Here is a 27175-nt window from a genome sequence, read left to right on the forward strand (position 1 = left end):
GGCGCTATATGAATAAAATTGAATTGAAAAAAAAAATTGAATTAAAAAAAGAAGTGCCAAGAAGATGGAAGAGTCATGAAAGAGCAGTTCTTCCTACAGGTTTCTGCTTCAGTCGTCCTTGTTGTACCTGACGGGCGTCTTGAGGCGGAGGAGACGCTCTTACAGGATGAGGCGGACTGAGACCTGGTCGCTTGCTGCCGTAGGCACATTAGGGCTGGAGGTGGACCGCTGCTGCCGCTGCTCTGCGAACACAGCGAGTCACTGCTCTCCGACTTCACCAGCCTTGATGAACACAGAGGTGCAAAACTGAAATCATGGTATTGCACTTTCCAGATTCCCCTGGGCTATCATCCGATCTTCCACTTGGCTCACGCGAAAATAGGGCAATAATAAAACCTCGAACCTCTTGCGAGGATAACCTGCCGCCACGTCGGTGTCCCAGGACCTGCGCTTCAGCTGCGCCACGTCGTTGTTCTGGAGGGTCTCTCCGTCGGGAACGCTTCCCGGTTCTGACAAAACAGCAGGCGAGGGGGCGGGGCTGAGGGCGAAGGGGAGAGCACAGGGCTCCTTGGAACAGGTCGTCTGGGTCTCGTAGCGAATGAGACGGGACTGGAGGCGCAGGAAAGCCTGGTCTCGGTCCAGGGATCGCTGGTTGTCCAGGCAGAATCTGTGTAAGCAAAGACATCCGAGTCCAAACCTGAGCCTGCTGACATTCACAAAGCGTGATGAAGGCTTCACAGAAACTTACTCTATGCCGTGGTAATGGGATGACGAGGCTTGGCTGAAGGGCATCCTGCTGATCCTCCTGGGAGAGAGGTCCGGCGTCAGCTGGAACATGTTATTACTGGGGAGAAACAGGGAACACAGCAGCGATGAGGACATGAAGAGAGACACAGGCAGGAGGGGGCAAGATGAAAAGGCTTTTGTTTATGAATTGAGTAATATCCTGATATAACTCGATTTTAACATCCTAATGATGCTCCTGCCAAACCTTGCAAGAAGAAACCCTGAAAGTAGTGTGGCGACTCACTGATTCCCTGCAACAAGATCCAGCGCCACCAGCTGCCCTCATAGGTCACCTTTTTAATGAAAAACAGCCGACCAGTCTGTGATTTAATCTTAGTGTACATTAGAGGGTGACACTCCCGTGTCTCAAACTAAATGTTTGGCTTCGTGTTTAATCCTGTACCGTCCCAATCACGTGATCTTTACTAATACTGACTACCATCCCGCTGGATTCCTGAAAAAATGTCAGCCTCTAGTTTACCTCCAGCTGCTCTGAGAAGGCCTCTGAGGTTTGCTAGTGAACATTAGTGAATAAACATCCTGGTGGAGACCGAGGAGCACAGCGGACAGGTCAGTCATAGAGCCGAGGGGAAGCTAAAGCTGATTTTCAAGCTCCCCTCTGCGCTCACTCCAGAGATCCTTTACAGCAAGCCTGGGAAGAACCATCAGAGAGAGGAGCTCTGAAACCCACCCTCTGCTGACAGCCAGCGGTTGTAAATCCCCGGTGGGCAAGCCATCAGATGTGAAGTGCTTTAGAAGTTCTTTGGCATCGAGCAAAGCAGATGAGCCCCTCTGGCAGTCTTTGGGACCCAACAGGCTTTCACTGGAGCCCGGGCCTAGCAGGCCGAGCCTAAGAGACGCACAAACATAAGGATAATAAATACATTTATCCTAAGAAAACAAGAGTCCGCCCCGGGGAGAGAGCTGACCGAGAAAACGCCGCTCACCTCTTCCTCTGCCGCGTTCTCTGCAGGTTTTCCACGTTGTGGAGGACGGTTCTCTCAGGCCAGTCTGAGGGTTGTTGGGGAACAGCCTTTGACTCTGAAATGAAAGGCGGGTTCATTCATCTCAGAGCTGGATTTAAAAATTACACAAGTCTGAGGGGAGCTTGAGTTGACCAGTTATCTCCAAAAACCTGCACGGTCAAAGCCAACCATACTGTGCATTTCAAATTAAATAGGCTGAGTGGGAATGTGCAGCTGGAAATGTCACCTATAGAAGGAGAGAGAGAACGAAAGAACTTTCTACAAAATAAGTCAAATATTCAGCAGCAGAATAAACTGGTCAAGCGACAAAAGCACATGTTTTTAGTGAATCTGGGAATCCATCCATCTTTTTCTTTTAGCTTTACAATATTGGGTTATTTTGAGTTGGTCCATCGTGCAAAACCTCAATAAAAAGTTTGCCTTCCCACCATGAGTAAGCGTGAGGCGCTGCGCTCCGACATAACCTCCTGTGCTCAGTTATTCTGCTCTCGCCCCACAAGCTGCAGCCTACAGCAGCGGCTGGCTAGAGAGAGAGAGAGGAGAAGCGGGACGCATCCATCATCTTCGGATGTGGATGGACGACCTTTATCAGCATCCTCACAAGGAAGACGATCCCCGCCGCCACAAAGAATAACTAAGACATTATACCGGTGGTGTTATATATTAGAGGCGAGGAAAAATATGTCCCAGATCATGAAAGCAGTTCTGAGGAGCAAAAGCTGCCCGCGTGACAAACAAGCAGGGTTTACAGTGCTGCGAGCTGCATAATGTAAGCAACAGGAGCAGCCTGATGGATTAGAAGAGTGATCTGAACTTTCCCCTGATGCATGTCAACACGCAGAGCTTTTGGCAGAATGAGACTCTGAAGGAATGAACTCCCGGCGAAATATTACCAGCTCTGCACATTTCCTTGTGCTCGGACAGGAAGAACATTAAACGGGACGGGCACTGAATACTGCTGACAAACCGCTGTATGAACGCACACACGGCCACGGCCCGAGGGCTTGTTGTTGGTGGGGGGGGGGGGGGTGGTTCTCATGAAGAGATGACGGTTTGCCCTAAAAGTTTGTCAGCTCTCACCTTCCTCCAGCCGAGGGTGATGAGGGATTTCTAGGTAAATAAACTGGTTTGCCCTCCAGGCTGCTTGTCAGTACATGCTGTCAGCAGCTCATCAGCTGCTGTTCCCGGGTCCTCCTTTCTCAAACGTTTACAAAACCCAGGCGCTTCTTCTGCGTGGCGTTCAGGGACGCTTCGCTTATGCGAGCGCTGCAGAATCCAGAACGTATAAAAGACACGCGATAATAAGGCCGTTCTGGGAGACGTGTCGACAAATCGTTGCTCCGCTGAGGCCGTTTCTCTTGATGTTGTTGTTGCACACGCTGCGTGAAAGCCTCAACCGTCGAGCACAGACGAATAAATTATAATAAAAACATAACTGACAGTAAAGCAGACTCATTTCCAGCTAATATGACACCATTTATGACATGAAAACTGCTTGACATCTGGGTCCTTAAGACCTAAAGCTACATTCGCAGCGTTAGTGCTACCTCCGCTGCCGCATTTAGCTTTAACTCATTTTATTATAGTTTATTTGCAAATCTAAAAACGGTCCTGTTCCCTAAATGGTGTGACAACTGATGAACTAAACAGAGAGTAGTCAGAAATAATGCAACTATTCTAGCAGACAGTATGTCGAACGCCTTGTTTCCTAGTTGACTACAACCGACTGAAGCGCTAAATTGGGCGACATGGACCAGAAATAATATCTTGATAATTTTAGGCTGTATATGATATTTGCAGCCTAAAATTGGCAGCCTACGATATTTATGTCGATACGCTTTTCTTTTCATAAAGTAATTATAAAAAGGCATCTCTGAATCAAAGCTTCACCCCAAATGTCTCACAGGCACATTTCTTAAACAGCTGTAGATAAATATGAGCAACACCTGAAAAATAACCTCCTGCAATACATGAAAGTATAATTCTAACGCAACATAGGCCATCTCGATATAAATTATAAAATCTCATCTTGTATTTCCTTTAAAAAAAAAAATTTATATTTTTAAAATCTCAATATGTTGCCTAGCCCTAATCCTACATAAGACGATTAACCTTTTTCATACAAGCTTCGATACTAGGTATTACTATTATTATTGTTTAGCACAACATAAAGCATTGTTATCATAGAATTGGTAAATTATAAACAATCAGATATTAAAGTGAAAAAGCATTATTTGACATGACAGGATGAAGAAAAAAAAATCCATATATGAGCCGGCTTTTCTTCTCTCTGGGTAAAATGCAGGTATTTGCTGGTTTGTGGGATTTTCTCGCGTCCCACCTGTACATCCGGCCTGCTGCTCATTTGTGAGACAGCTGGCGGCAGCTGGAAGAGTGGAGTCACACATCTTCAGGTACTGCTCCCTGGCCAGGTTCAGCATGGCCTTCAGGTCATTGACGGGGACCAGACACGAGGCCGAAGCTTCTTCTTTCTGCCCTGGTTGGAAATAAAACCAAGAAGCAGGTGTTAGTTTCGGCAACACGTCGCTTTTTGTGTAAAGCTGACTTTAACGCTTGTAAATTTTTTTTTTTTTTAACAGCAATTAATTAGTCACTGAAATCACACGACTGGCAACCTGCCAGCTGGACACCTAAAAGTTCCCACCACTCACTGGTCAGTGAATGCATCACAGCCGCACTAACAGCCGTGCTGCTTGCTGTATAAGTTGGTTTACTGAGGGAATAAGACACAGCTAGCTATTTTAGGTATCAGGCAGGCATTTACACATTTTATCATAGACAGTAAAACAGCCTTCAGAATCCTGCTTTTAAATAGGGAGCAAGACTTCAGATAACATGGAGGCTGAATACATAGTTGCTCTGCTTTAGTCTTTTCAAGCTATCTGTAATAGAAAAGGCTAAATCAGGAAATACTGGCAGCCATCTTGAAATCTAAGTATAAGGAAGCTACCTTCCATAAGGTTTAGACAAAGAGAGTAATGTTTACAGTTAGTAATGCTGATTATTATGCAGCAAGATGCTGAAGGTCCACCAGGTTCTGCAAAAGCTTTTTCCCTGTCGCCAGATTGTTGAACTGCTGAAGCTATAAACTGGACTCTGTACCACATTTGCATATTTGCATCATTGCATCCTTATCTAGCATTACAAATGCTGCCGAACTCTCAGTTTCTAAAATGCATTCTTGCACTAATCATTTCTGCACATACAAATGGTTTTTAAAAAATACTCACCTGTACACTGGGATCGCACAGTCTCTTTCTCCTGCATTGTTTACATTTCAATTGTTTTACTGTTAAATCACTTCTGCACTTTATCCTGTAATTTACTTTATCCTGTAAATTACTGCAATTTACTGTAATTTTCAAGCTGCATGCAAACGAAATTTCGTTCTGTACGCACTATGTGCATACAAAATGACAAATAAAGCTGTCTAAGTCTAAGAAAATAAGTTAAAACGTCCATACAGACGCAATTTGCTCTGCGTTTTAATATCAAAGCAAAACCTTCTTTTAGAGCGACTCCTCTCTGACACACAGTGTGACGTTGCCTCTGTTTCTAATATGAATGTATGACCAAATACAGCAAGCAAGCAAGACAAAATATTATTTGAACTGTTTAAACAAAAACAGACTCGGCTAAAACTGGCAGCTTAAAGCTTAAAAACACTATAAAGGTCCATCTTTATAGTCCACGTCAAACAATAACAACAAACAGCAAGGTAATCTAAAACATTAGGGATTAAATTGTTTTTTTTAATCATAAGCGATGTTTATGATGTACTAAGTTGCACAATCCAGACCGTAGGTGTGGCTGTGATTTTTGAAGTTTCGTGGCAAACAGAGAGGGAGGGAAACATAAAGAGAATGATAGATGAAGCTCTTGAAGCACACGAGCTTCAGCCGGTACGGTGACCGCACACACAGTGCAGAGAGTGGCTGATGAGCACAAAAAGCCTCTCCAAACATAGGGAGCACGCTTCATAATAATCACAACAACATCCGAGGAGACTTGAGAACGACTGCAGCTGGCCCACACGCTATTTTACTATTTAATGCCATGCCTGGGAAAAAAAAAAAAAGTCTAGCAGCCTGTCAGAAATGTTACGCTTTGCTCGGGGGCCTTTTTAAAAAAGCCCTGCTGCTTTTCCGCCAGCGTGAAGATTTTCACTGAGCTGCCTTTAATCTAGCACAACTGTGCTGGTGTTTCTGCATCTTTGGCCAACAAGGAAACATCAGGAAAACGACAAGGCTGCAGGGAGATTAAAATTAGACGGCAGTTTATGAAATAAAAAAAATGTCCCCTGACTTTTACAGTTGTAAATACATCTCATTCAACACCATCATATTTTCTACAATCAGCTATATATATATATATATATATATATATAAAAAAAGAGATCTATACCCTTTGGCTACAAGCAGAGATAACCATAACCATGTGGCTATTAAAATATATTTTGATCTGATAATCTCAGTAAGGCTTATTTTCCAGTATGAAACCACGGTGCTGAGCAGAGCTGCTCAGACAGAAATGATGAAAGTATTCAACAGGTTATCTTCAAAACAGGTGAAAAACTATATTGGATATTTGATGTTTTTTTGTTTTTTTCTGCATGGCTGCTAACGATATATATATATATATATATATATATATATATATATATATATATATATATATATATATATATATATATATATATATATATATAAAGATATCAGTTTATTGAGATCAAACATTAAAAGATGTGTCTGGTTGTGTCAGATCCAGCATTCGCCAGTATTGATTAGTTCTGTATGAACACACTGATTTACCTAAACTCATTAGTTATTATTAGTATTAATATTATCATTATTCATATTATTATAATTATAACTATAATCATTATTATTATTATTATTAGTAGTAGTAGTATTATTAAGTAAAAGTTGCATCTTGTAGGGACAATGAAATCTTCCTGATCACTGATCACACTGCTCCTCTGCAGGGTTATTGATCACAGCTAACACATCATATATTAGTAAGTGTTGCGCTTACTAATATATTCTTTTAGAAGCAGCGCCTGAACCCGGGCCACCTTTCTTTCCCTCTTCAGGAGGGATTCTCCTTGGAGACACCTCAGACGATGGAGGAAGTTGCTGTCGGCGTCTCCTGATCAAAGAGAAAATAAACAGAAAATAAGTAATTAAGTAAAAGGGATATAATAATAGATGACCATGTAGATTATATTTTGCATTCATAACAGGAACTAAAAAATTTTTATTATTTGGTTAGGTCTTGTATAGATTTATACCTTCGATTGCATATAAAAGTGTATTTCATTAGCTTTGGTCAAGTTTACCGGATGGTGAAAAAAAATACAATCGTCGTCAGATAAGGAAATATTTAAAATCCGCGTAGAAGATAAATCAATCAGGCATAACATTATGACCCCTCGTCCTGATGGTAAATCAGTCCACTTCTTTGCTGCCCTGAACCATGAAGGGATAAAGTCCATCTTCAATATCAGTGAATCGTGTTTAAAATGAAGTCAACACACGCTTAGAAGCTTTTTTTAAGATGGAAACAAAGTCAGTCATTACCTCAGGTTGCGAAAACAAAGAGTTAGACTTTGGCTAGAGCTGGCCATTTTAGCGCCTGGCCACTTTGTGCCATACCAGCCGGGGTTGTTTTGTACCCAATTTTCAACGTAGGAAAAAAAAAAAAGCCGTCTGCCACAGGATATCAGTTTGTAGCCTGCTTTACCAAGCTGGTTAAGAAACAATTTAGCAGATATCAGCAGATATCAGGAAGGCAGATAATATTGTTTTATTCCTTTAAGCCTCACATCCCAGTCTGTACATGTTGGACCTGGAAATACTGGCTGGCTTTTGGTAAAATTACCCAGCTGAGAGTCTGCAGTCTCAACAAAATACAAAATAGACTGATTTTTACAGTTAGCATTAACTAGTCACACTATCACATTTACTTGAGAAATATTTTATATAGTTTAAACAGCCTTACAAAAGGCTTATTTTCTAAGAAGCATTTTGAACCAGGCTTTTTACAGTTATTAAAGAGCAATCGGAGTGAGACAAAGTCACTAATGGCAGGTCAAGCTTTAAAAGGCTTGACGATGGGAAGTCGGCCACAAGTCATTGCGAAATTAGCACGGCACTCAGAATGGACTTCAGATTCAGATTTCCCACGCAACAAAATCCTTATTTAACATAAAGGGCACCTTTTGTATCCAAGCTCTGCATTTTAAAGCATCTAAACTACAAAGGACTGTGTCTTCAAGGTTGCATAAAATGTTAGCAACAGTGCCAACTCACCAGGGGAAACCTCACAGCAGGTCTGAAATCTCATATGAAGCCAAAGAGGAAGAATAGAAACTTTCAGCTGAAGGACTTTCTTACATGTCCACTCTAGCATTTACTCATAACTACGCCGAAATCAGACCATCCAGCGTCTTCTTTCTCACAAACGTCACTCTTCTACTTCCTACTGTCCCAAACGAATGATGCGTATTTAAGCCTTGCTCCTATTATATTGTCAAAATGACAGAAATAACAGCATGAAAACACAACTATGCACTTTAACTTTGAGTTCAATGCAACTCTTCAGTGCAAGAAGTTGATGGCTTTGTTTTTAAATGGTTGTTTTTCAATCGAAAGATGAGAAGGTTGATCCTCTGATAATACCCAACATGCTGATAGTAAAGCCTCAAAATTTAAATGACTTTCAGTCAGTTGAGAGATTTGTTATACATTATACAGAAGTATCGATAAAAAAAATCTGATTTTGCTCATCTTTTAATAAAAAGGCCATAAATTAGAGACTTTTCTCCCTAATCAGTAGAAAGTAAAATTATTATTTCATGTGACATTCCAGCAATCAAGCACTTCTTGTAATTGCTGACCACCATTTTGCTTGTTTCGGCTAATATTTTTTGATCTTTAATGATGAGCCCCAAGTCTTTGAGGCTGGAACGCCTCCTATACATCACTAATCCTTAGCTCCATCCCCTGGTTCTCTGTAAAAAAAAATGTCAATGTGTCTTTTAATCAGAAGCAGCTGGGTAAAATTTAAAAGATTAATTTAAAACTAAACCAGCTTAGGGTAGAAATAACTTAAGACTAAGCTGCGTTGTTAGAGATGCACCAAGAAATCAGCTGCTTCGCAGAACTGGCAGATCGGAAGCTAAGTATCCCATCTTTTTTCCGGTCAGTGAATGCACCACCCCAAACGTTGCCAAGTCGAACTGCCAAGCAACACTTTTAAGAGTGAAAGTTGGTAAAGAATAAGGACTCGGCTATTTCTAAAATCAAATCATCCTCGTAACATGGAGTTGGGTGAAGAGCTTTTGGAAAGGACGACGTATTTTACACTTTACGCAGGAAGTTAAACTTCAGCTGATATGAAAGCAAAAGTGCTCTGTTTTATCCTCTTCATGAGTCTAATTATGTCTGTCATCCCATAGACCAAATTACAAATTACCTTTTGGTAATCTCTATTAAGGCAAGCCTCCACTTACACTACAGGGAACACACACTTAGTAATAACCTTAATCAAGCTAGCTTTATTATATTAAATGCTATTTTTAAAACAAAAATTTAATCCTGTTTGACTGTAGAGCACAAACTGCAACTCAAATATTTATGATCCATCATGACAGAAAGGCTCTTTAATTCTCCTGTATAAAAACGATAAAAGAAAAATGTATTTAGCAATCTAACAGTTTAATTTGGGTACAATTTAAAGTAAGATGGCTGTTAATTTAAAATGATCATTTCTTATATGCAAAGCTTCCACACATGGGAGTGTGCCAAACAAAGTTAGTAAAGTAAAACTAGTTCAAATTGCCCTTTAGAACTGAGATATACATTATTTGTACATTTTCTGTGAGGGATATAGAGACTGACTTTTGTATTACCATCATTTAATCTTGTGAAAGCCCATTAAGGGAGAGGCCTCACTATTAATAGTTCTCACATGCATACTTTACAATCAAATACAGCGCAAGCAGAGCAACGGCAAAATATGCTATTAAAACAAAGCGCTAAAAGAGAACAAGAATAGGAGCCAAAGATTAAGATAATGATGCTTTAAATCAACCAGATCAGTATTTATAAACTCAAACCAAGACATTGCATCAGTTTAAAGCTATGTTGCAGCATATACCAAGCTATGTGCATTATAAAAAAGGCAGCTCCTTCCAGCTCTGCACAATTTTTTTTTCATTGTTCCTTCAGGCTGGTTTTCCAGATATAGTTATTTTATTTTGCAATAAACCTTCAATTGTTAAGACTGCTACGTTTTTTTATCCATAAATCAGTACAAAAAGTAAAGCGTCGTCATTTTTAGCTCTTAAAGAGAATTGCATTAAATCTCTAAAGATACGAAATCAGCCACAAGATTTCTGATTGGTGAATCTCGACTTATTAGCGTGTAAAGAAAAATGCTGATTGAGAAGAAAACGGGCTGCTTTCAGAGAGCAGAAACTGTATAATGTAAAGCGCTGCGTGTGAGTGGACGAACGAGAAACACAGGGCGAGAGTGTTTGCAGGATCGGGGATTAAAAGGAGACACGAGTGGGGCCCATTTGCCCCCTCCGTTCAATGACGCAGCCGGCAAACTAACGCTGTCCGCTCAATTAAGAGATTCAGACTGAAGAGACACACACATGAAATAAAAAACATATAAAAAGGTCATTTCAGTAAATTTTCTTGACACAGATACAAACAAAAAAAACAAAACCAACAGCCTTATATAAATTACCTGCTGAAAGAGGCTTCTCCCGTAGCAAGCTGGAGACGGTTGCCATAGCAGCAGCTCCATTGAGCTGACTGTGCGAGCGCATCATCCTGACCCTGCAGGTAGCAGAGCCGACATCGTCTGTTCCCTGGACCAACAGGAAGTAGACGGCGCTCTCACCTTTCACCTCAACGTCGGGCCCTGCAGGACAAGATGTTACGCGGAGTCAAAAGCCTGGGGGGGGGGGGATGTTTTCCACAGTAATCCCCTGCTCTTCTCATTTTCCATTCCTGAACAGGTGATTTCAGATTTTGTATTCATACTCCCGCTGTTCAATTTGGAGAGCAAATTTGAATTTACTCAAGGTGAAGGTAATCATTTATTTCATGCCCTACTCTGTGTTTGGATTTGCCTGGCATTACTGTTTTATTTTCCACATTAATTTGGTATATCACATCCTCGGCTGCATCCCTGATAAAGTGCCTCAATAATTCAGTGTAGCTGCTGTTGATTGCAGAAGGTGACGGGGCACATCTCAGGTGCTGCAAGTCATTTCTTTCATGGCTTAAAAGTACAAAGTCATACCAAGGAAGAACTTTTGTGTGCGGGATAAACAGTCTTTCCAGCGCTGGGAGCTTAGTTGGCTGGCTGGAGGCTGGGCGAGGGGAGTAACTATGCAGGACAGGCTGAACAAAGCGCCAATCTGGAAACGGAGGCAAAAAAGAATCAGGTAAACATGACACCGCTCAGGCCCCCAGTCCTTTGAATGGCATCTCCATCTTATCCAAAGGTTTCTGAATGCATTTTACACGGCTGGAGATTCAAATATATATGAACAAAAATCTTTTGAAGGTATGCAAGTATGTATACAGCACAGGTAGAAAATACCTTTCCACGAAGAGTCCTCAGCTGGTCCAAGAGAAGCTGAGCTTTCACTGACTTCCCAGACAGGCCTCTTTTTGTTTGTTGTTAAGGAAACCAGAAAACTTGTTTTATTGATTTATTTATTTAACTAAGAGACTTAAAACAGCTTCTTCCCCAAAGCTGTGAGGGCTATCGCCCCCTGCTGAAAACACATAAACCATCAGCCCAGGTCATATTGTGTTACATGTTACAAACACACTAGTGGTTACAGAGGTTTCTGATCCGATGTAGATCAAATCATTTATACCGCCTCTTACTGGCGGATGTGTATTTGCACGCTCCGATCTCTCAGGGACTGCCTGTTTAGACATCCATGCACATTGCAAGGATGTAATGGGATGGATCTATCAATTCTGTAACTAAATTTATTGCACAGTATTGTAGACTGCTATCCGTTTTTATCAACCAGAAAATGAGTCCATTAGCTGCTAAGGACTGTATGCACACTTAAGCCACATAATCTGTTATGTAGAGGCACAGTAAAAAAGCTCGGGGCTATTTGAATATTCTCACAATTGACAATATTGCATTTCAATTGATTTAGGGACCAGTCTGAATATTTCAATGCAATAAAATGTCTAATAAAGAACAATAGTGAATTTTGGAGAGAGAAAAAAAAAGGCCAAAGAGAGCAAACATTTCCAAAGCAAACCAGACAACAAGTCAGCGACTGCACAGGTAAAATAGTTGCGGGACGGGGATTTTTGAGGTGCGCAGGTGGATTGAACATGACTGAGGACTTAATCCTGGGAAGGCTGGCGACTGTTTTTAATTCAGACTTTTAACATAAAATACCACACTTTAAATCATTGTTTTTTTCCCCCTCCCAACCATTTCTGCATTTTGGTTGAGCTTTAATTTTTCCAGGTTACCAATATCAGCACACAGTGTATCATAATTATGTAATTATAACGTTTGCCTGTCCATGCACCTACCTACATGTGTCATTAGGACAAAAAAATACTTATGTGCTCATCTGTGACATGATAAATTTGAAAATGAAGGCCTGAAAATGACATATGGCCAATTGCCCCTGCATTCATAAGCACACATATGCGCATAGTAGACAGATACGTCAGGAAGGATACAACTCGAACTGAGTGTTGGACATCAGGAAGGTGGGCAGGTCTGAGAGATCAACCAGCTGAACCAAGTCTAAAACTGGAGCATAGTAATGGAAGACCTGCAAAACCAGAGTAGATACCAGAGAAGAGTGATGAAAATAATAAAGAAATAAACAAAGACTTATAAAAATACACATATCTAATCAGCAGATAAATAAAACCTTAAAACAAAAACAAAAAAAGCAGTATGGAGCGCAGTGATCTGGGCTGTTAAAAACCACGGCAGCCAGGCAGCATCTGAAATCCCACAGAGCCGTGCTGAAACAGAGATGTCTTACAACCACAATCCACAACTCCTGCACACCCTGGGCTCGGCCTCAGTCCACCCCGTCCCTCCTGCAGGACGGTCCACAGGAGTCCCACAGGAGTCCCACGGGAGTCCCACGGGAGTCCCACAGGCCCGACTCTGTTGTGTGGACTCGGGGAAAAAAACCGAAGCTAGATATCCTTTCTCGGGAAAGTTAATAAACCCTGTGTGTGAGTGTTTGAGTGCAGGTTATTTTAAAGTCATTTTCCCAGTAGTGCTTAGATATGATTGTTGTCATCTGTCTTTTTTTGTTTGTTTTCGTCTTTTTTTTATGCCAAAACAATCTTTGCCATCTGTTTCTCTGTACAGGAGTCTGATGAGATCACAGACACATGCTTTCGGTTTTATTCCCCGCGGACAAGTAAATAAGCTGCACACACAACAAACACCTAGACGCGTCTAAACTTTGGAGCTGTTTTAATAATTACAAACACACACACACACACACACACACAGAATGAATAAAATAGTCAAACATGCACAATATAAAAACAGGATTTACTTAGATTAATGTTTGCATTGGAAGAAGTAATGCATTTCATTTTAGGGTTTTTATCAGATTCTTTTAAATGTCTTCTAATTAGGAAAAAACAGACATATCCTCTTTCTGAGCACATATGAACAGCCAAATATCAGTCAATCCTTTGAGGAAAAACTCCACTTTTATGTTTTATTGTTGGTACTTATTAATGTGTTCAGCAAACCCATTACTGCATTACGCCAGCCTTTCTAATGCAATTGTTACAAAACACATTCCAATAGGAAAATAACCCACAAACCGGGCAAATAAAGCTCTTTAAAAGTGCATATTGTCTGTAGACAACAGACATTAGGGATAGAACGGCCCTTTGCCGCAACAGTAATGGTTCTGCCTAATGAGTCTGGCCAAATCTCTGCAGACGCAGTTCATGTCTGAGCTGGTAGCTGTTGCCGCAGATGAGATTTACTCTCACGTTTCTGCAAGAACTCCAACAAACATCCCTCACAGACGGCGTACGGTAGTTTGCAGCTGCTCACGTTAAGGCTGGACGTCGCACAGACCTGACCTGTTATCTAGGGTGCAGGTACTTAAGTCACTATTTGTCAGAGTAGTGCATCAAACACAGACACAAATCAGTATTTTTTGCTTAAAAAAAATATATACTAACAGGGATTCGGCTTGAATGTTTTAAATTTCGACCAAAACAACATCATGACGTTGAGTCGCTCCTGAAATTCAAATCAAACATGTAGCAACATGAGGGAACAATTAAAGATAAAACAGGTCAAAAAAATACACAACAGAAAATCTGACAGAACGGACAAAAGGAGGTGGAAGAATAGTAAGAAGCGTTTCCTCTCTTCAGACCCCCGGGACAATGGCCTGAATGTATATAATGAAAATGTAATTTTCTGGCTGAATGGCCATGGGGGAGAATAGAGGTCGGTACTTTTTCCCCTCTTTCTTTGGTTGATAAAATCGATTTGATTCAAGTGCCTGAATGTTGCAGGTTCCACTGTGCGATTAAAGGCCAAGAAGAAAGTGGCCATCTTGACCTCATCTCCTTGTGGCCATCAGAAACCGCGAGGAGACAGAAGTGCATGGAGTCCATTCTGCTAAGCACCTGGGAGGTAAAGAGGAGGCCAAATGGGGTCCTGGGAACAGACAGAGCGGCGATCCAGCGGTTATCTGCTCATCCCATTAATCAAAACCTTCCCCGGACGCAGGAACAAGACCAGGAAATACAACCGCCATCGCATTGAACTTTACAATAAGCCCACACGAACAAAGCTTGGGAGTGAGTTCAGGCCTTCATGCATTTCTAATTTCACAGAAAAAAGTGACAAATATTCAGATTTAAAGAGTGAATAAACTTGAGGTTTAGTTCAGAGCTGTCCAAGCTCTCGTATTTAATACCACGAGTGTTAATAAAGGTCAGGGATGCATAGACTGCTGGTTTTGAGCGACTTACCTCGGAGTTTAGTTTGTGATCTGTGGTAGGAGCCTGGAAGAGCCTGGGGTCTGATGTCTGATTGCCAGGAGAGCGCAGGGAAAAGCCATCAAAGCGGAGTTCTGACACAAACTGAGGCAAACACCCATGGGAAGGGGGGGAAAAGAAAATAGGAAATTACTAAGAAGCTCTCTCAGTAAACAGGCACCGCTCCAGTTAGAAACCAGTTGCGGCTTTATCAGCTCACACAGACGTAATCAAATACCGATATTCCGCTAAACGATCCTTTTATCGAGTGCTTGTTACGCAGTATTAGCTGAAACAATAGCCGTGTTATGCATCTGCAAACCTGCCGGTTCAGTTGCGGGTACGAAGACCAGTGCACGCGCCGGCAAGTGGTGGTGTTTCTTTTAAAACCACGCTGACCGTAGAGACTGCTTTACCTCCCTCCAACCGTGTACCTTTCAGCAAGTGGCAGCTGGAGCCCACTCACTTCTGAAGGCAGCAACTCAGAAAAGGTCACTTTAGTGAAGGAGACGCAGGATGCTTGCCTCAGCAGACTCTCAGCTAAACAGACAGAACAGGGACGGCAGAGGCAAAAAAAACAAAAAAAAAACGTCTCCTCCTGCATGCGGCTGAGTAACCAGCACACGGACATATGGATGAATCATCTACAGCAATGTTAACCCTGACCGGTGAGCAAGACTGCTAACCCCCACGTCCTGATAATTAGAGGTGATGTTACGCTCACGGCATTATCCAGCATCAGTAGAGTCTTAAACTGTGCAACAAGCGACTAATTACTGAAACGTTTCAATCAATTTGCTAAAACACTCAATTACCTCCATCAGATCCTTGCCGGTTTATAACTTTATAACTAGAAAACGTGCTCATGTTGCCGTCGCAGTTCATGATCCCCCCCCCCCCCCCCCCTCATCGGACCATGGGGCAGGAAGCCCAGGGTCCGCCGGGAAATAAAAGAAATTCTTACAAAAATAAAATCAAAAAAAGATCTGGACTGAATTCAGAGTTCAGAGAACGTTGCTTCATCTGTGCTTTTGATGATGTCGAGTTCAAACTTCCGCGTTTAAACTTTAACAAGTGAGGAATGTTTTTTTTTTTTTAACATCGCGCGGCTCCTGGAGGCGCTAAAAGAAACCTTGAGCCCTCTGCTTTCACTGCAAATAGAGAACGCTGTGCTACAACCACTAAAGAAATAAAACGTCTAGTTAAAACAACCTTGTAATGCATTTTCAGGAAAAAAAAAAACATGAGTGCTTTTTAAAATTTGACAGAAAATATCATCAAATTGACAGATAAACAAAACAAAACTGGAATAAAAGACTAAAAGTATAAGACATCCAAAGGATCTACTGCGGTCGGGACAAAACACTTTTTTTAATCTTCACCGATGAGTTAATAAGCGCACAATGACGATATATACTCTATAACACCGTGTGTTGTGTTGGTGGTGTGAAAAAGTGTTTGCTTCTGTCCTGATTTCGTATTTTTTGCATGTTTATCACACTTAAGTGTTTCAGACCATCGAACAGATTTAAAAAATTAGTCAAAGATGGCACAGCTAGTTTTTGAATGTAGGTTTTTCTTGTTAAAGGAGAAAAAAAAATCCAAACCTTCATGACCGTGTGTAACAAAGTGATTTCCCCCCTAAACCTAATAACTGGTTGGGCCGCCCTCAGCAGCAACAACTGCAACCAGTCGTCTGGGATAACTTGAGTCTTTTCTATCGCTGTGGAGGAATTTAGGCCCCTTCACTTTTGCAGAATTGTTGTAATTCAGCCACATTGGAGGGTTTTCCAGCATGAACCGCCTTTTTAAGGGAACGCCACAGCATCTCAACAGGATTCGGGTCAGGACTTTGACTAGGCCACTCCAAAGTCTTCACTATGTTTTTCTTCAGCCATTCAGGGGGTGAACTTGCTGGTGTGTTTTGGTTCATTGTTCTGCTGCAGAACCCAAGTTTGTTTCAGCTTAAGGTTACAAACAAATGGCCAGATGTTCTTCAGGATTCTTTGGTCGACAGCAGAATTCGTGGGTCCATTTATCACAGTAAACCTTCCAGGTCCTGCAGCAGCGAAACAGCCAACCCTAAATGTTGTTTTTTGCTCAGCAGCGGTTTTGGTCATGCGGCCCATTTTAGTCGTTCTGATGGTGGAGGCATCCCTCTGACCTTAACGGAGGCAGGTGAGGCCTGCGGTTCTTAGGATGTTGTTGTGGGGTCAGCATTTTGTGACCTCTTGGATGACTCAACGCAGCGCTCCTGGGAAGGTTCACCACTGTTTCATGTTTTCACCATTTGCTGATAACGGCTCTCGCTGAGGTTCTCTGGAGTCCCGAGGCTTAAGAAATGACTTTGTAAGCCTTTCCAAACCGATTTGTTCCTGAACTTCTCAGTATGATGTCTAGCTTTTGAGGATATTTCGGTGTACTCCTCTTTGTCAGGCAGCAATCAGGCCTGGGTGCTGCTAGAAAAGGTGAAGTAGGTGTGATAAACCTCAGGTATGTGGTGGGAGTCACTTTCACATGTAGGTTTATTTCTCCTTTAATAATGAAAAGGTTCATTTAAAAACTAAGTTCTGTGTTTAGTTGTGTTTGGTGCACCTGGCTGGGGACAGACGGACTCCCCTGGACGCAGTTCTGGAGTTTGGTTGCTTGTCTGCGGCTGTGAAAACTCCCAGAGCGTTTGGGGCTGGTCGGACGCCAAAGGCCGCTGGACTCAGACAGCGATGTTTGCATTCGTTTCATTAGAGCCATAAAAAGTTCAGAGAAAAGCAAATTATCGCTGTTAAAACAATGGCTGACGCAAAGGTTAGGTTCAGCTCACCCATCTTCCTCCGCGTAGTTGAATCTATCCCAAGTACCAGATTTTAGCTAAACCCTGCTTTGTTGCAGATTCACACAGAACATAGTTCCACCTATACTAGAAACAAAAATCTCCTCATATTTTATCATAGAAATCATTTTCACCTGCAACTTTCTCCCTATAGACAGAAACTGCCCTTTAAACATTTTATCACACTTGCCTCAATGAAGCAGGAATATCCCTGCAAGCTTTGCTTGGAGACGTCCTTGGTGGGTAATTCTGCCAGGCTGTGCTGGCCAGGGCCAGCCAGAGTCAGCTCTGCCAGTGTAGTGCTGGCAACCCCAAGATATTTCCCATGACCTCCTGAGGACCTGCACTGATTGCTCCAGATTCATTCAGCAGCAGTGAAAGACTGCTGGCCTCCCAAGGGAGAGACAAAAGAGAAGACGTGTAAAAATTTACCCTGTGGCCCGGTCTGACTGCATGAATAATTTGGAATTAAAGGACACAGCAACAAAAAACGGAGGCCTGCTTCGAGTCTGAAAACTGGGATTAGTGTTGATATACAGAAATCAGAACGAATTAGGACTGGGTGTAACGCATCTCTCCCTGTTTACAGTACCGTTAAAAAAGCATTTACACCTCACAAAATTCCCCTCTTTTTTGTCACGTCTAGATGTTTGAGATCAAAAAATAAATTTCAATATCGTACAAAGATTACCTGAATCCATACAAGCTGCGGTTTTAAGATGATACTTTCATGTGTTCAGAAAAAAGCCGTCCACACCAACCTGACCTTATATGAAAAAGTGATTGTACCCTATATCTAACTGTGATAACTGATATTGAGCCTTTAAAAAAAAATCACGACAGAGAAATTCAACTCCATTCGTCTTTCCATCATTTGCATTCAGCCACATGGGAAGGTTTTCAAGCATGATGGGCATGTTTAAAAGGTGCATAGCCACGTTATTTGACTTTTTTTATTTATGCATCAGTAGCTCACTCTCATTGCATACAAACTTTTTATGAAAAATCGTCACATCTTGCAGGCGTATTAGTTGCTATTTTGGTGTTTTATGCTTTGTTTTTGCTGAATTTGTTAGTAACTAAAGCCTTTCGTGTTTATTTATGATTTTAACAGAAGTACGTACTGCGCATGCGCAGCAGGGGGTTAAAAACAAGGAAGCAGCGAACGGCTATTAGCATCTCCCAGCGAAACAATGAAGAAAAGTCCAAGATCCAGTGAAAAAAAGCACAAAAAAATATGATTCCAAGAGGAAAACGTCCAGAACGTCGCTGGGAATACAGCATGGCCATTGGTGTTGACTGAAGCGGACGCTAAACCAGCCGATTGCTCAGATGTGACCGCAGAGTTAATTGACATGAGTAAATGTTCTGATATGAGGCTCTTAAAGTTTTTGTAGATTGGTTTATTGAATTAATAACGGTTGGTCTTTGATCATGTTGAGCTACCGAGCTGAGAGGCACTGCAGAAGGTCAGTGCCACTGCATTATCTACAATTGATTTATAAATTAAGAAAACTGGCATTATGATAGTTCTGTGATACTGTCACTAGATTGAGCAACTTCTGTTTATATCTGTTAATTGCGCCTGAGAGGGAATTATCTTTTAGCTCAAAAAGGACAATCAAAACACTATCAAGATGGAGGCTTTGTGTAAATAACCTTATTTTATAATGATCAAAGTGCATACTTTGACTAGACCATTCCAAAGCCTGCAGGTTGGGTTTTTTAGAGATTCAGTTGTTGATTTGCTAACTTGGTCTGCAGCAGTTCTTTTTTTGGCCTCCTGGACGAGACACCAACGCGTTCTTGGAGGAATTTTGGTCAGCCAGCTCTCCTAGAAAGGTTCCCCTTTCTTATATTTTTACCTCGTATGTGGATACTGGTTAAGCCTTATTACAAAAGGCTTTGTCAAGGATTTATTTCTCATCTCTTTTTGAATTTCATTAGATTTGGGAACGATGTCTTGTCTTTCAAAATCATTCAGCCTTATTAATGTTGCAGACGGGTCCTATTTAAAGTGGAACTCACCCCGACGTAAAAGCATAACCCCGCCCCCAGAAACATTTTGAAAAATGCCACCAAAGTGGTCAAAGAGGCTGGATGAGGGAAAGTGGCAGCTAGTTTAATTTGATATGCTGAAACATGTATATTGAGTGGTGCTGATAGCTACGCCGCGTTGAGAGAGGCTTTGTGGAGCCCAGCGGGCCTGAGCCTCATCCAATAGGAAAAATTCACCTGCGATAGCCACGGTCCAACCCTAAGAGGGCAGCACTAACACATTTTTAAGACAATTATTGCAGAACTAAACAAGTTCACATAAAAACGTAAAAAAGATTGCACAGTAACATTAAACAGGGTTCCTACAGCATAAGGCAAGTTAAATTCAAGACTTTTTAATGCCACTCGAAATAAAAAGTTAAGACCAACTTCACGATAAACAAGATAAACCTGGTTGCGACAACTTCACCCAAATGTTTATTTTAACATAAACCATTACTTTCTGGCTCAGCAGACATGTTAAAGATTTTGAAAAACATTCCATATAGGAAGAAAGCTAAAAAACACACAAATTACAGATTTATTTTTAACAACTACTGAACTGAATTCACAAACTTTGTTTTGTTCCCTACTAAAATAAACTATAAATCACTTTTAAAAACCACAACATAACCAGTGCCAACTCTTTTTCACAGCTATGGTCCGGCCGCAACAGTTTTTATTGGTTCCGCTATCGGGACGGAAACAATAATGGTGACATTGAGCCGTTCGGTAAATTTAAAAAAAATATAATTGTGTCAATTATTTTACTGTTTGGTAAGGATTACAAAAATAAAATCCTATTTATGACCTGGTAACACTTTTAAGACCTAAGAAAGACTGATTTAAGACATTTTAATGCCAAATAAGACCTTAGTTTTATATTACAGAATTAATGCCTTTTAAGACTTTTTAAGGATCCGCAGGAACCCTGATTAAAATAGCACCTTCAGGCCTAGTTTATCTTCAAAAAAAAGTTGATTTTGGGGTGAGTTACATTTTAATGGGCTTGTTGATTCTACAGGCCAGATAACAATGAAGTGCGGGTGTGGCGAAAGAAACTCAACCAAACAAGCGTAATGGGAGTTTATTCATTATTAAACAAGGTGATTTCTGTTTCACACTGGATGGCTGGTTTGTGTTGCTGCTTTCTTTAATGAACCAAATCATCTTTGGCTGATAACATTTGTTTAAAACTGAAACACTTAGGTGTGACTGAAGAGCAAAATCTGTAAGGGGCCAAAGGCCTTTTCACAACACTGTAGCTTCGCTCTTCAGTTAAAACGGACGCAAGAAAACATTGTTTCATCATATTTTTTCCCTGAGACCGTCCAACAGTTTGATTCGGCCTACAATGACATTACTCTGTCTGCCGCTCGGTGAGGTTTTTGTCCACGAAGCAAGCAAACAATCCCACCGACTTTGAATTCAGCTTTCAATATAAATGGTGTTTTCTGCTAGACCTAAACCCAGGAGTCTTTCAGCTTGTTTGCACAGAGTTATAAAAATAACTTTTAGATTTATTGTTACTTTTTCCCTCTCCTGTGTGCATTTATGCGCATGGTTCCTTTTGTTGTGCGTGACAAAGGACCAACAAAAACCTGCTGAGACATGCAAACGTCATCTAGAAGGAAAAAAAAAACAGAAACTTTTGTTCTTCCCGGCCGTTAATGAGACGCCCCGTTTGGATACCTCGACCGGAGCTCTGGATCAGTACCACCCGCTCTGCTGCGTCATGCTGCTTCAGCCAAGTACAGTTTACTTCAATAACAAGTAAATAAGAAAAATGCTAAATTAATTATTTAAAAAGAGCCATTTTCTTACTGCTTAATGTTGCCATCTTTCTTTTTCTCTTATAAACTGTGAGAGAAAACTGACTATGTTTTTTTAATGCGCTGCGTTAAGTTTTCGCCTCCTTTACTTTGGTTGTTTTCTGGTCCAGAGGAATCAAAATATACAATATTTATGCAATGATTTCAGAACAGCTCCTTTATTCTGGGAGTCCTGAAACCGTGACTGAAATGATTTTGAAGTGTTAGTAGTTATTAATGGTTCTAAAAGAGAATCAAATAATAACATTTAATAAAAATAACGAGGTAATAAATACATTATTTTGGGTGTTAGCCAATTTAAACAGGAACCAGTGATTCAGGTTTTCTCTGTTTCTTCTTTACATCATTGATTTCAATCATATTTATATCTCCTTCCCAACACATTTGCCAACTTTCTGATAAGCTGCAATGAAAGATCCCGGTTCCTCACCTTGTTTTCCCTGATAAGCAGGCCTCCCCTCCACAGTTCCCTGCGGTCGATGCAGGTGAACAGGTCGGCAGGCTGGATCAGACCGGCGCTCAGAGAGGATGCTACCTTTTCCCACCTGGAACAGATGAAAATAAGGCACCATTATTGACCTCTCTAGGCCTGATTCATGTCCACTAATCAGAACAATCATAGCAATTAGTGATAAGCTGGGGCTTAATATAAATACTGAACATACTATTAATCAATTAAAGCTAACAGTTGCCTTCACCTGCTCATTTTTACTCGTCTAACTCCCCCTAGTGGTAAACTAGAGATAGAAACTATAGATTTGGAAGAACTCGAGGTTAATCCCTGTATGTAAATGATGTACATATATTTCTACGTTTTCCCACAAAGATAGATTGATCTTTTTTTAGCGTGCTATTGTTGTCTCCCCACCCATCAACGTTCTGTGTGACGATATTGATCTTTGCAGCATGCCAGCAGGCCATGTGTTTCAGGGCTCCCAGCAGAGCCAGCAGCTCTTTGACTGAGGGCGGCTTCTCGGCCGAGGCCAGCAGCAGGACGTCCAGCAAGGCTTTTCCTAAGAAAGAGAAAAAAAGACAACTAAAAAGATGGGTCTCCTGTTCCAGAGGTTCCTTTTATTAGTCAACTTTTTCCAGCCAAAAATTCAAAGTTAGCAGAGTTTGAACACTGAAACTTTTGGACTGGATTTATTAAAAGCGTCTTAATAGTGTGTTTCTGTAAAACTTTATTTTCAAGCTAAAGAAACATCGCTTTACTAAAAAAAAAAAAAAAGAAAGAAACAACACAATAATAAAAGAAAAAAAAAACTAAAATAATTGTAAATATACATAATGAAACAGTCCATCGGTGTTTCTCCAAGGTTGGACAACAGGAGTAAAATGTCCAGGGGGGACCTCACTGACCAGCTCATTCTGGGGGAGTTCTCGGACCGTAATGGAAACATGTTCCTAGTCTAACACAGGTTATACAGCCAGAAGGCCTCCTGATCAGATGCCCCTGTCATCACAGCTACTAATCTGAGCTCCTCGTTCGATCACGAAGGCTGAGCCCAGCCTCCCTTCAGCTTTAAGCTCTTTTCTGTCGTCTTGTCATTTCGGTTTTAATTCATCTCTCCTCACCATAGGTGGATCTGACCACAGACAGACCGATAAGCTGAGAGCTTTTGCTTCACAACAGACCAGAGAAGCGCCTGCATTACTGCAGGAAAGGCTGCAATCCCTTTTTTTTAACCCGTCTTTCATCCCAGCCACTTTACACTCAGCTGCAAACCACCAAGTCCAATTGTTAGAGCCTTATTCTTATGACACTGCCTGTTTGTCCACAGCTTGAGCAGAGAGGTTTAGATTCCTTGTCACTGGCAGCTTTTAGCAGAGAGGAGTATAGCCCCTTTTTCCATTAAAAGCCTCAGACTTTGGTTTCCTGGGGTGAACCAAGTCTGGGGCTTTTGTGGTTTCGTGTTTCCATCTGCTAAGGGCCATTCATGTAAAACGGGTTATGACATCTGGGGAAGTTGTGAGGAAAACTGCGGCACCACTCCGGTCTAGTGAGTTGTAGCAAAAAGACACCGTAGGTCGAACAGAAAGGCAGACTGAGAAGCCGTATCCGTGTCCTCCTGCCACTCATCCAGGCTCCGAATAAAACAGGATGGACAACTTCTGTTGATGCCGTTACACCTCCTGAACCCCTTTTACACCCATCCTACCTTTTTTTTACCCGCTCAGATCCTCCGGGCTTTACTCTATTTGACTCCTGTTGCTATAAATAAATGAAAATAAAGCAGAGCTTCTCTCTGCGTACGCGGGGGCCGCACTGGTACGGCATGGGAGAGCAGATAGACTGATCTGTCTGATACAAACTTTGCCTCGTGGACTTAAAATTGCGAGCTTTATGAGTAAGGTTTGCCTCATCCATGGGAATAATAAGCAGAGGGGGGGGGGGGGGGGGGGGTCAGGACAATACAGCAGACTTTTAATGGGAGCAAACAGATTTTTATAAGGTTATAGGATATACGCGCTGCGCAGATCTGGCTGCTGCGGAAGAAAATCAGAGCCAGCTTTCTCCGATCTGATACAGATTACTAAATACAGCGAGCGCATCTGTGGTTTGCAAATAGTAAAAGGGTTCACAGTCCACCAGCTTAGGTTTAGATGAAAAGTCAGTCTTAGGGAAATGTGTGTTTTCTGTTCACAAGGAAAATGAAAGGCCTCCATTTGATGATTAGTACTAAAATGTCAGTCTAATTACAGAACTGTGGCAAAATTTTTTACAATTAACTTAAAATGCTGAAAACATCCAGCCAGGATTTTGACATTTGATATCCAGTATTTGCAGATATTCCACACTAGCTTAGTAAACGCTTTGTGGTAAATTTTCAGCCGCAGCAAACAGATCCAATCTGCGGGAATTCACAGACGGTGAAATACAGGACGGCTTGAGGGACCAAAGCCCCAGGAAACTGAAATTAGTCGGGGAAATGCGTATGGAAACGCTACTCAGGATTTGAAAAGCCCCAGGCTTTTGAATGGCAATGGAAAAAGGAGCTATTTTACCCAACAAACATTGTTTTCTGCACTAAACATATTTTCTGTTATTATATCGAAACTATAAATGATAGTGAGGAAATATTCAGGGAAAAAGCCTGTAACTATCTCAGAGGGCCTCACAGACAAAAAACTAAACAATGAGCTTGACTAATACAAGCATATAGACTTTTTTTTAAATTATTAAACAAATGCATTATTTACCTGGTGGTGGCAGCTTGTCCGTCAGCTGATGAAGTCCGTCTGCAGCCTCTTCTAACAGCCTGATTGACAAAAGATATTCACAACAATTAAGCTTCAAATGTCCTTGTAAATTACTTCATAATATAATGTTGTGGTTTTTTTACTATTTTTATTAACATGCAAAATCTAACTCGGGATTAGGGATGAGTACCAAAACCCGGTATCAAAACGGCCCCGGGGTCACATCAAGCTTCAGCCTTATCGGTCCTCTTATATTTAAGAGGTATTTTTAAGGTCACATTAAATTTTTCAGGGAGACTCCAAGTGAAATAACATTGTTTAGCCGATTTTCTCCACCTTAAGAAACACGCCGAGGGGGATGATGGGAGGGACTATTGTTCTGCTCGCACATCAACACTGTTACCAACTATTTAGCAACTTTTCAGACCATTCTAGTGACTTTTTTATTCAAAAGAGGCAAACAATGGATCTAGTGATTCCCCCCCCCCCCCATGTTTGAGGCTTTGGCATCAAGTAAAAGCCCCGATCGCTCTGAGTTTATTGTCTCTTCAGCAAACCATCAGCTGTGATCCATTCCTCTACAAAATACTTTTTATTCATGATAGTGTTTTAGCTTTTTTATTTATAAAGTTGTTTATATAATGTTTTTATTGCTCTATTTCTATAAAAAATATATGTATTTTGTACTTTTATTTTGTTTGCTTTTGTTCCAAATGTTTAAAAAAAAAATAAACCAGTCAGTGATCATGATTTGTTTTGGGTTTTTTTAACCTCTTTGTTTAATTAAAAAAAAAGTGTCAATAATAGCACCGAGAAAATACAGATCGATAAGGAGTATCGTTAAGAGTAGTAATATCGATAAACCTTTAACGATACCCAGCCCTGATTGGGATCATATTTATTTCAATAAATACAATTGCATTAAAAAGATAAAACACCCAGATGACTAAATTTGTAATAAAGCTAAACTGATGGAGAACATATAGTGCATCTAAATGTTCTGTCAAAATCCAATCAGGCCTTACTCTGCCAGTGCTGGCCGGCCATCTGTTTGGTCTGCAGCCTCCTGGTTGTCAAGAGAGGTCAGACATGCTTCAGGTGTAGTAAGGCTCTCCTCCTCAGAGTCTGTTTTCTGATGGTTTGTCCCCAACTCTTCCCAATCAGAGCTGCAAAACTGCAGAACAAAGGACACCGAGTTAAGGATGAAACTCATATTTGTAGGCTTAAATCAGCAGTCTGAATGGGCAAATATAACTACATTAACTTAGTGGTTCGTTCACTAGTAAACAGCATTTGTGTAGATTTGGAAAAACTAAAAACCCTCTGCAAAAATGGTTTGAATTGTCTAACTTGTGCGGCTCCCCGGCACGCCTGCGCAGCGAAGTGCCACCTCGGAGTTGTTGGGCTGCCACTAAGGGAGCAGGCTGAGGAAACAAGAGAGATTACGGCATTAAAAACCACAAACGTGTTTAATTACCGATCCCCACAGCTATAGATCGTGTTACCTGGAAACTCGGAAATGCATTTCTCTGACTCCTGAGCGGAGATCTCCACGAGTCTTTTATAGATATTATTTAATGGCTCCAGACCTGGAAACAACAAAATGCTGTCAAGCTTCGTGAAATGAGACTTTTGCTTTACTAGCCACAAAAAAAAAACAAAAACAAAAAAAAAAAAAAACACATACTTCCATGATCAGCCATTAATAACTAAAAAATATATATTGAGTTTCAGGTCATAAAACTAGTATTAATCTTGCATATCTTTATAGGTTTAACTAAAGTGAAACCAAATGTTATCCGATGTTTAGATGCAGAAAATGTCAAGCACTGGTATCTTGACAAAAGATTGAGAATATTTAGTTAATTTCCTTGATTTAAATACAAATACAAATAATTAGCATTCTTCCCTGTATTTAAAGTGTCCAAAAATCTGTTTGAGGACTTCATTGCTGAATAACTACAATAGCTATGATTGCATTTATTACTGTTGTAATTAATCTCACAGATCCATCCGTCCACAGCCGCATTCATTACTTAAGTTTACGCTAAATTAACGCTATCGCTGAATCAAAGCCCATATGAGACATAAACACGACGCAGTTCCACATTATCACATTGCTGAGCGTGAATATAAACTAACAGCTGTTTTATTTCTGAACACAACAACAGACAGCTGGCTAGCCCAGCATGTCTCAGCGCCTCCTGGCTTTTGTTATCGGTGTAAAAATTATCGCTTCAAAGCTAAAAAAAAACTTACATTTATGATCGTCCGTCGAGTGGTCATCACTTTGACAAAAGCATATGACCAAAACGTAGCGGTCCATGTCGTTTGAGTGTTTATAATTTAAAAACTGTGGCTTCTTGGCGGTGTTAGCCAACTTTTTCTCCGCACTGTCAAATTTCCCACCAGTTCTTCTTCCTCGGTAAGAAGCCGCGT

General features: G+C 41.0%; 1 protein-coding gene across 1 annotated transcript in view; it reads right to left on the reverse strand.

Annotated features, from left to right (window-relative positions):
- The window catches only part of LOC105918970 (MDM2 binding protein), a 36077-nt gene extending 8902 nt beyond the window's left edge, over nt 1–27175 (reverse strand). Inside the window, exons 1-19 of the mRNA XM_012854177.3 lie at nt 26996–27175; nt 26242–26325; nt 26087–26160; nt 25762–25910; nt 24737–24795; nt 22404–22548; nt 21966–22080; nt 14834–14944; nt 12539–12633; nt 11415–11481; nt 11112–11229; nt 10551–10727; nt 6828–6941; nt 4114–4269; nt 1734–1827; nt 1478–1636; nt 749–844; nt 404–667; nt 128–282 (exon numbers count right to left, since the gene is read on the reverse strand). Coding sequence (XP_012709631.2) covers nt 128–282; nt 404–667; nt 749–844; nt 1478–1636; nt 1734–1827; nt 4114–4269; nt 6828–6941; nt 10551–10727; nt 11112–11229; nt 11415–11481; nt 12539–12633; nt 14834–14944; nt 21966–22080; nt 22404–22548; nt 24737–24795; nt 25762–25910; nt 26087–26160; nt 26242–26325; nt 26996–27062 — 2299 coding nt within the window. The 5' untranslated portion in view covers nt 27063–27175. The remainder of the gene's footprint in view (nt 1–127; nt 283–403; nt 668–748; nt 845–1477; nt 1637–1733; nt 1828–4113; nt 4270–6827; nt 6942–10550; nt 10728–11111; nt 11230–11414; nt 11482–12538; nt 12634–14833; nt 14945–21965; nt 22081–22403; nt 22549–24736; nt 24796–25761; nt 25911–26086; nt 26161–26241; nt 26326–26995) is intronic.

The sequence above is a fragment of the Fundulus heteroclitus genome, chromosome 3 (assembly GCF_011125445.2).
Source record: "Fundulus heteroclitus isolate FHET01 chromosome 3, MU-UCD_Fhet_4.1, whole genome shotgun sequence".
Classification (NCBI taxonomy): domain Eukaryota; kingdom Metazoa; phylum Chordata; class Actinopteri; order Cyprinodontiformes; family Fundulidae; genus Fundulus; species Fundulus heteroclitus.